Below are 10042 nucleotides of genomic sequence, written 5' to 3'. Positions count from 1 at the left end.
ATGGCTGCACACAGTTCATCATGGATAAAACTTTTTCATTAACTATTTAGTGATATCCATCTTAAAGTGCATTGTGCAACTATAACTCCCATATGGCTGCACACAGTTCATCATGGATAAAACTTTTTCATTAACTATTTAGTGATATACATCTTAAAATGCATTGTGCAATTATAACTCCCATATGGCTACACACAGTTCATCATAGATAAAACTTTTTTCATTAACTATCAGTGATATACATCTTAAAGTGCATAATAGAGATTTTACAAATTTATAAAAGCCTCTCACAAAGTGTAAAATTACAAAATATAATCTCTAATAAATATTGTAAAAACTTATTGTGACCCAATTCATCTAGCTATTAAAAGTGACACACATTATTTCATATAATACATGTTGAAATCCCACTGAAACATAATGTTAAAACCAGGTTACTGCTCAATCCGCCTAACCTGTAAAAGACCTGTAAAAACAAGGAAATTGCCATTAGCCTATCCAATTCACTTGAAATCTTTATGTTGTATCAATTTAGCACTTCTATTATATCAATTTAACAGTACCTAATCTCGCAACGTATGTTGCTATTCTAAGACATTCTGTAATTATTTCCTATCACTGGCTTCTATGTATATATTATCTTTCTTAGCAACAAGGTTGCAATATTATAGTTACCAATTCAAAAATAAACGATATATATATATATATATATATATAAAGACTCCTGATTGAATGGACTCACCCATATGTAAATGCAGCAGGAGTTCCATGTCATTACAACTTGGAATCTAGTTATAATTCCTGGGAACAAAGGACGACAAGCCATTACTATTAAAGAAAACATGATAAATTGCACTGCTCATTTAACCCTTTCGGATAAGCACTATCCAAGCGCTTTATCCATCTGGCCTCCCTCTGCAATAGTATCAAGTTATGATCACCTCCTCTACTGGGTTTTGCTACTGTCTCTAACACTATCCACTTTAGCTGACATACATTATGTTTTACAGTATCAAAATGTCTGGCTACAGGAGTGTCAGTATAGGTGTCATTTTTAAAATTGCGTATATTGCCTTTATGCTCTTTTATCCTAGTACTGACAGACCTTATTGTCTTCCCTACGTACATTTTCCCGCAGGGACATTTCAGAGCATAAATTACGTGGCTGGTTTTACATGTGGCGTATGACTTTAGTTTGATTACCTCACCTGTAATGGGATGATTTATACAAGGTCCTTTTATAATGGAATTGCAACAGTTGCAATTCATGCACGGGTATGTGCCTACTTTTGGTGTACCTTTAAACACAGTATTGCTATTATCCACTCTTGAAATGGCACATAATGTGTCTCTTATTGACTTACCCTTTTTATACGAGAACCGCGGGGGATTCGAAAAAACTTTTCCGAAGATAGCATCAGTTTGCAGAAGTGGCCAATATTGTTTCACTATCTTTTCTACCTTCTTACTCCTTTTGTCGTATGTACTTACGAAGGTTAATCTATCCGTCTCACCCTGCTTTTGTTTGGGCTGTAATAAAGCAGCACGGTCCATCCCTTTCACCTCTTCTACCACTGCTTTAAGTTTACCTTTGGGGTATCCCCTTTGCAGAAACCTTTCTGTCAGATCGCTACTTGCATGTTTATAACCCACTTCACTGGATGCTATCTTCTTGGCTCTCATAAATTGTCCCTTAGGGATCGCATCCAGTGTTCGTGGGTTATGGAAACTCTTACTGTGGAGGAGATTATTTCGGTCCATTGGTTTCCGATACAAATCTGTACATAGGCCCCCATTTTCTATTTTAATTTGTACATCCAAAAAACTAATAGTTTGATTGGATGACTCACTGGTAAATTTGACTGTATTGTGGGCCTCATTTGCAGTATCCACCATATTATTAAATGCCTCTAACGGTCCATCCCAAAGGATCAGTATGTCATCCACATACCTATAGTAGCATCTAATATACTGCAAATATGGCTCTCTCAGAAATAATTTATTCTCCAAATCATATACAAATAAATTTGCAAGGGATGGGGCGACCGCTGAACCCATCGACGTCCCTTGTTTCTGCCAATAGAAAAGATCGTCAAATTTGAAATAATTCTTTTTTAATACAATTTCAAGGCAGTCAATTAAGAAATAAACATATGAGTTAGACAAATTAGTTTCCAAGAGAGCATCCTCCACACATTTAATCCCCTCATCTTGGGGTATTGAAGTAAAAAGGCTCTGTATGTCGATACTACAGAGCCAAATACCTGGGGATATATTATGAACCTTATCCAATTTTAACAATAACTCATTCGTATCTTTAAGGCATGTAGGCAAATTACAAACTAAACCTTGTAGATGTCGATCAACGAGTTTGGAGAGGGGTTCAAGTACTGACCCTATTCCGGACACTATGGGTCTTCCAGGTGGGTTCTCTAGTGTTTTGTGAATTTTTGGCAATATATACAGCATTGGTATTCTGGGAAAGTCTGTAATAAGATATTCCTTAGTGCTCTTATCTATTGTTCCTGCAGTATAAGCATCAAACACCATTGTATCAATTAACGTTTTAAGTTTAATTGTTGGATCGCTTTCAATTAGGGAATAGTGCCCGGGGGTCTCCAATTGTCTCATAACCTCTGTTCTATATGCAGATATATCCATTATGACCACCGCTCCCCCCTTATCCGCCTTTTTTATTACAATATCTTTATTGTTTTTAAGGGTGGTTAATGCTTTCCTTTCTTCATAATTAAGATTATTGCGGACCCCACTATTGTTACCCCACACTTTTTTCACCTCCTCAGTGACCACCTGTGTAAACATTTCGAGGGCCCCACATGTTACATCAGGGATAAATGTACTTTTCTTTTTCAAAATCGGCAATTTCAAATCAGGCATAGCAGTGTTAGGTTTTACCCCTGAAAAATTCATTTTAAGTTTAGCAGAGCGAATAAACTTATAAAAGTCCACCTCCCAATCGAAAAGGTCTATAGAATAACTAGGTACAAAGCCTAGGCCTTTATTAAGGACTTTAAGTTCAGTCTCAGTAAGTGTAACAGAGGATAAATTAACCACAAGTTGATTTACCTCCTCTGGTTGTTGCTGTTGTTTCGATACCGCTGAGGATAGGCGTCTCTCTCTATCGGGTAGCGTGGATTTTTCTTCCCTATTGCTCCATTTTTCTTCCCTATTTTAACATTATGTTTCAGTGGGATTTCAACATGTATTATATGAAATAATGTGTGTCACTTTTAATAGCTAGATGAATTGGGTCACAATAAGTTTTTACAATATTTATTAGAGATTATATTTTGTAATTTTACACTTTGTGAGAGGCTTTTATAAATTTGTAAAATCTCTATTATGCACTTTAAGATGTATATCACTGATAGTTAATGAAAAAAGTTTTATCTATGATGAACTGTGTGTAGCCATATGGGAGTTATAATTGCACAATGCATTTTAAGATGTATATCACTAAATAGTTAATGAAAAAGTTTTATCCATGATGAACTGTGTGCAGCCATATGGGAGTTATAGTTGCACAATGCACTTTAAGATGTATATCACTAAATAGTTAATGAAAAAGTTTTATCCATGATGAACTGTGTGCAGCCATATGGGAGTTATAGTTGCACAATGCACTTTAAGATGTATAACACTAAATAGTTAATGGAAAATTTTTACCCATACTGCACTGCTGGTAGTCACATGAGAATATAAATGATTGTTTTTGGTTGTTCCTTTTTACACTTGATAAAGGGCGTGGGCCCGAAACATGTTGTGTAACTCATTATCCCAATAAAGAACTTTGCAGACAAGTTGCTGCCCTGGATTTGTTCCACAACTACTGAATGCAGGGAAGCCGCAGTGTCAATGAGTATGCTATAGACTTCCGAACACTGATGGCGGAGACTTCCTGGTGTGATGACGCTTACAAGGCTGTATACTACCAAGGCCTATCCATCCGCATCAAAGATGATCTCGTCTCCAGAGAGACTCCTGACACCCTGGAAGGGTTGATCGCTCTATCCATTAAGGTGGACACTCGTCTCAGAGAGCACCAGGTGGAGAGAGAGCGCAGTAGACGATTTTCTCCCATGTTGGCCCCTCGCTTTCAAAGGCCGATTCTGCAAACACCCGCTGTTCCTGTGACCCATGTGTCGACGTCTCCCTTGGAGGAACCCATGCAAGTAGGAAAGACTCGCCTCTCCGAGCAGGAAAGACTCCGAAGACGTATGGCAGGTCTCTGTTTATACTGTGGTGGGCATTCCCATTTTGCCAACGCCTGTCCTGCCAAAGCCAAGAGTTTTGTACCCCGAGGTATGTCTCAGGTTTCTTATGTAGGGGGCATCACTCGAGGTTCTCTGGAGAAGTATCAAGAAAATTCACGCAGGCTTCTCCTTCCTTTGCAGATTCACCTGGCAAGTAAGTCTATCTTCGAAAGGGCCTTCCTCGACTCCGGAGCGGATGGCAATTTCATGGATGCCTTTTTTGCCGAACGCATGAAGATTCCTCTGCTTCCATTGTCTTCTCCCCTGCGAATTACTGCCATAGATGACAAACCCCTGGAGTTTGAATTCGTCACAAAGTTCACGGCGGAACTATCTGTACAAGTTGGGGCGCTGCATCAAGAAAAACTTTCATTCTTCATCATCCCCTGTCCTTCTACTCCAGTGATATTGGGTCTTCCATGGTTACGTCTGCATAACCCCACCATAGACTGGTCCACTGGGCAGATCTCTCGTTGGAGTTTATTTTGCCTGCAACATTGCCTTCCGCCAAAACCCCTCGAGAAGGTGAATGTCTCCTCTGCGGAATTAAAGACTTTGCCCTCCACTTACAAGGGATTTTCCGATGTGTTTTGTAAAAAGTCTGCAGAGTTCCTTCCCCCACATCGCTCCTACGACTGTCCGGTTGAACTCCTGCCTGGAGCTATGCCCCCCAGAGGGCGCACCTACCCTCTCTCTCCTGCAGAGACTACCGCTATGAAGGAGTACATCCAAGAAAATCTCCAGCGGGGGTTTATCCGCCCTTCTACCTCTCCTGCAGGGGCTGGGTTCTTCTTCGTGGAGAAGAAGGACGGAGGCCTTCGGCCTTGTATAGACTATCGGGGTCTGAATAAGATCACCGTGAAAAACAGATACCCTCTGCCCCTGATTGCCGAGCTCTTTGACCAGCTGAAAGGGGCCAAGATTTTCTCCAAGTTGGATCTCCGGGGGGCCTACAACCTCATTCGCATCCGGGAGGGTGACGAATGGAAGACGGCATTCAACACTCGGGATGGGTACTATGAATATCTCGTTATGCCCTTCGGCCTATGCAATGCCCCTGCCGTCTTCCAGGAGTTTGTGAATGATGTGTTCCGAGATCTCCTAGGAAGGTTCGTAGTCGTATACTTGGACGACATCCTGATCTTTTCCAAGGACCTTGAAAGTCATCGCTCCCAGGTGAAGGAGGTACTCTCTCGTCTGAGGAAGAACTCTCTCTTCGCCAAGTTGGAGAAGTGTGTTTTCGAGGTATCCAAGATCCCCTTCCTAGGATACATTATCTCTCCAGAGGGATTTGAGATGGACCCCGTGAAAGTGTCGGCCATCCAGGAGTGGCCTCTCCCACTGAGTACCAAAGCAATCCAGAGATTCATCGGATTTGCTAATTATTATCGACAGTTCATCCGGGGGTTCTCTTCCCGCATTGCACCTATCCTGGCCCTCATCCGAAAAGGGGGTAAACCCAGCCTGTGGCCTCCATCTGCTATAGAAGCCTTTCAGTCCTTGAAAGAGGCCTTCACGTCCGCTCCTGTTCTTCGACATCCCAATCCTGCACTACCCTTCTGCATCGAAGTTGATGCTTCTGAAGTCGGAGCCGGAGCTATCCTGTCTCAGAGACATTCCTCTGATGGAAAATTGCACCCCCTGTGCGTTTTTCTCCAAGAAGTTCTCATCCGCAGAGCAGAACTATGACGTCGGGAATCGAGAACTCTTGGCAGTCAAGCTTGCCCTTGAAGAATGGCGTCACCTCCTGGAGGGTTCTGAAATTCCTGTCCAGATTTTCACTGATCACAAGAATCTGGAGTTCATACAGTCCCTCAAGAGGCTAAATCCCAGACAAGCCAGGTGGGCCCTTTTCTTTTCCCGATTTAACTTTGTTTTGACTTATCGCCCAGGTTCCAAAAATCTGAAGGCCGACGCCTTGTCTCGTAGCTTCACTCCGGTGGACCGTGACCCTGAGAGACAGGAACCAATCATTCCACCAGTCAAGATCATTGCCTCTCTGTATCCCCAATTTGCCGACCAGATTTTGGCTGGGCAGTCCTCGGCTCCTCAAGATACTCCGATTGGCATGGCCTTCGTCCCTCCAGAACTTCGCCTGGCCATCCTGCAACAAACCCACTGCTCCAGGCAAGCTGGACATCCTGGTTCGGCTAAGACCCTTGAACTCTTGAGGCGCCTAGTCTGGTGGCCTGATATCCGCAAGGATGTAAAGGACTTTGTGGCTGCTTGTAATGTCTGCGCCACTTCTAAGCCTAGCCATTCCCGCCCCAGTGGGTTGTTACAGCCTTTGCCGGTACCCTCTCGTCCATGGACGCACCTCTCTATGGACTTTATTGTCGAACTTCCTCCCTCCGGTGGGAATACTGTGATCTGGGTTGTTATTGATCGCTTCTCCAAAATGGCCCATTTCATCCCTCTGAAGAAGTTGCCCTCTGCGGTGGAGTTGTCCCAGCTTTTTATCCAGTACATCTTCCGCCTGCATGGTTTCCCGGTGGAGATCGTCTCCGATAGAGGCACCCAGTTTACTGCCAAGTTCTGGCGTTCCTTATGCAAAGACCTGGGAATTGTTCTTCAGTTTTCATCTGCATACCACCCGCAAACGAATGGGGCAGCTGAACGTGTCAACCAAGCCCTGGAGCAGTTCCTGAGGAACCACGTATCCCTCTGCCAGGATGACTGGTCTGATCTCCTCCCATGGGCGGAATTCGCTCATAATAATGCTTGTCATTCCTCTACAGGAAGGTCTCCGTTCATGTCGGTGTATGGTCAGCATCCTCAAGCTTTTCCCCAAGACTTTGTGCTATCTGACGTCCCGGCTGCTGACGACTCCGCAGCCCATATGTCTGCTATTTGGACTGCGACCAAGTTGAACCTAGAGAAGAGTGCTCTTGTTCATAAGACTTTCGCGGATCGTCGTCGAAGATCCTCTCCTCTCTACAAGGTGGGTGATAATGTCTGGCTCTCTTCCAGGAATATCCGGTTGAAGATACCATCTCCCAAGTTGGGTCCAAAATTCGTGGGACCATTTCCCATCTTGGAGATAATCAACCCTGTGGCTGTCAGACTCCAGCTTCCACCAGAGATGAGAATCCCCAACGTGTTCCACGTGTCTCTGGTGAAACCCGCCATCACCAACCGGTTCTCTGGCGGTCAGTCTCCTCCTCCTGCCATCTCAGTGGAGGGTCAACTCGAGTACGAGGTGGAGAAAATCCTAGACTCCAGAATCTCCAGAGGGTCCCTTCAGTACCTCATTCAGTGGAAGGGCTTTGGCCCTGAAGAATGCTCCTGGGAAGGACACCGTGATGTTCACGCTCCTCGTCTGGTGAGGGAGTTCCATTCCAAGTTTCCCCAGAAGCCAAGTCCTGGTGGTCCAGAGGCCCCCCGTGAGGGGGGGGGTACTGTAACGATCGCCGCCCGGAGCAGGCCCAGGAGCTCCGGGCGGCGCGTCCATCTTCGCCGGCATCGCTCCCAAAATGGCGGCGCCCATGGCCGCCACGTGGGTAGCGGCGCCGGGCGATGACGTCAGCGCGCCGACGGCGGCGCAAGAGCGTCAATGACGTCAGAATGGCGCCAAATTTGAATATAAAAACTCCAACTAGACGCCAGAATGGCGCCCAAGAATAGGATTACTTTCCTGAAGCATATCCTGGGTTTCCTGTGTGCCTTATTGCCTAATATTGTTCCTGCCTTGTATCCTGACCCTTTGCCTGGACTTTGGACTTTGATTGTATTCTGCCTGCCTGTGAACTCTTGCCTGATCCTGACTATTCTCCGTTTAACCCTTTGGATACCGCGACCTTGTTCCCTCAAGAGGGCTTCCTCCTTGATCCAGACAACCTCCCTGGAGGGAGCTCCCGGCTCCCTGACAATGATATTGTTATACTCATTCCAAATATGCCTGTAATTGCTACCTGCTTTCAGTTTTAGGTATATCCTTTAGTGATGTGTGGGTCTGGAAAAACTCAACTTGCACCCTAACCCGAAAATGTTACCAATCCTGGACCCGCACCAAACCTGTACCCATGATTTCTCACTCTGTACGCTACCTCTGTGTGCTCCTCTGGTTCCAAAACAGGGAATATATAGTAGTAGCGGAGAGCTGTACTTCCCTCGTCTGAACCTATCCAACCCTAACCCGCAATGGTTGGCCAAATTTCAACCCAACCAGTGGTCAACCCACGGGTTGCCAGGGGTTTCAGTGGTTAAATCGCATATCTCTAATATCCTTTAAAGAGATTCTGACACAAGATATTAAACTTTTTTTTACATCTATCATAAAACTGTCTTTGCATACTATCTATAATTTGCCATAAAAGTATTTGCAGATGCTTTTACATTACCCACTTGATCCCCAATGTTCCTATATGAGTGGGATGCCATATTTGAGCTTCAATAGGCCGTTAGCATTAGCAACTATAACTGACATGCTGAGAAGGGACAGTCAGATTGGCAAAACAGCCAGGTTTATTAACTTCAAATAACAATCACTTACAAAAGCAAACCTATTGGTGAAAAACGATTAACATGAGCTATAGGTGAATTTTAATGTAGATTAATATTTTGAAGAACACTTTTTTAGTGTCAGTATCACTTTAATTGACAATAGAGCTGTAATATGTGTGAAATAAAGAACAATCCTATATATATATATATATATATATATATATATATATATATATATATATATGGTATTGCTGAATTATCGTAAACTTTCAAGGGGTAGCTTTTAGTACTTTGGGCTCCAGTCCTTAAAAGGGATATAAATGAGCTGGAGAGAGTGCAGAGACTAAGTTCAACTAAACTGGTTAGAGGAATGAAAGAGGGGAGACTGTCAAGGTTGGGGTTGTTTTCTCTGGAAAAAAATACACTTGAGAGGGGACATGATTACACTTTACAAGTATATTAGAGAACATTATAGACAAATGTGAGGACACAGTGAGGTTGGGAATGCACTGCCAGATGATGTTGTGATGGCTGATTCTATTTATCTTTTAAGATGGGCTTGGATAATATTTTGGACAAGCAGAATATCATAGGCTATTGTAATACTAAAATTTACAGTTAGTATATACAGTACACTGGTATGTGCGGCTTATGGAAGTGTATGGAAGGTCTGTGTGAGTGTGTATATGTATGGACTCACGGTTTCATTTGGAGGGGTTGAACTTGATGGACTTTGGTCTTACTCAATGATTTTCTGAGACCATTTGTAGTCGGGTTTCTAGCTGAACCCTAGCAACCAGGCAGTGGCCTTAACGAGAGACTGCCAGATGAACTGGAAAGGGCCTGCATGGAAATATAAGAATACAAATTAACAATAACAATAACATTGTAGCCTTAAATAGCAATTTGTCTGCTGTGGTCAGTGCACTCCATTTGACATCTGGCAAAAAACAGAATAGGAAGACAAATCATTTTTAAAAAAACTACAAATGTGTAGGATATTCTATAACAAGATAAGTTAAAGGTGAACTATCCATTTAACCCATAGAGCCCTGCCTAACTAGTGAAGCGGGCTGATGCTATAAACCACTGATTTCTAAACTTTGACAAAGTGTCCAGAGCAGTGAGGCCCAAATTGAAGATCATTTGAGATTTCTGGAGAAAGACTAGTTTATGGGAAATTTGAGGTAATCAATTTTCTTTGAGGTATGAATGACTGGTTGATACGCTTGTCCATCTTAGAATTCTCAGAATGTAGAGGTCTTCAAAATTTCACTTAAAACTCACCCCTTTATTGAGGCTTATTTGATGGACTGATGTCTCTT

At 43.1% G+C, this 10042-nt stretch overlaps 1 protein-coding gene across 1 annotated transcript; it reads right to left on the bottom strand.

Annotated features, from left to right (window-relative positions):
- Positions 1-322: 322 nt before the first annotated feature.
- LOC121394168 lies at positions 323-3171 on the bottom strand. Its single transcript, XM_041564336.1, has 2 exons — positions 743-3171; positions 323-466 (listed from the first exon to the last, which is right to left on the bottom strand). Exon 1 carries the CDS (start codon positions 2929-2931, stop codon positions 832-834), a length of 2100 nt encoding a protein of 699 aa, XP_041420270.1. The 5' UTR covers positions 2932-3171; the 3' UTR covers positions 323-466; positions 743-831.
- Positions 3172-10042: the final 6871 nt, after the last annotated feature.

Source organism: Xenopus laevis, chromosome 5S, assembly GCF_017654675.1.
Source record: "Xenopus laevis strain J_2021 chromosome 5S, Xenopus_laevis_v10.1, whole genome shotgun sequence".
Lineage (NCBI taxonomy): Eukaryota > Metazoa > Chordata > Amphibia > Anura > Pipidae > Xenopus > Xenopus laevis.
This window is presented reverse-complemented; position numbering and strand designations above follow the sequence as displayed.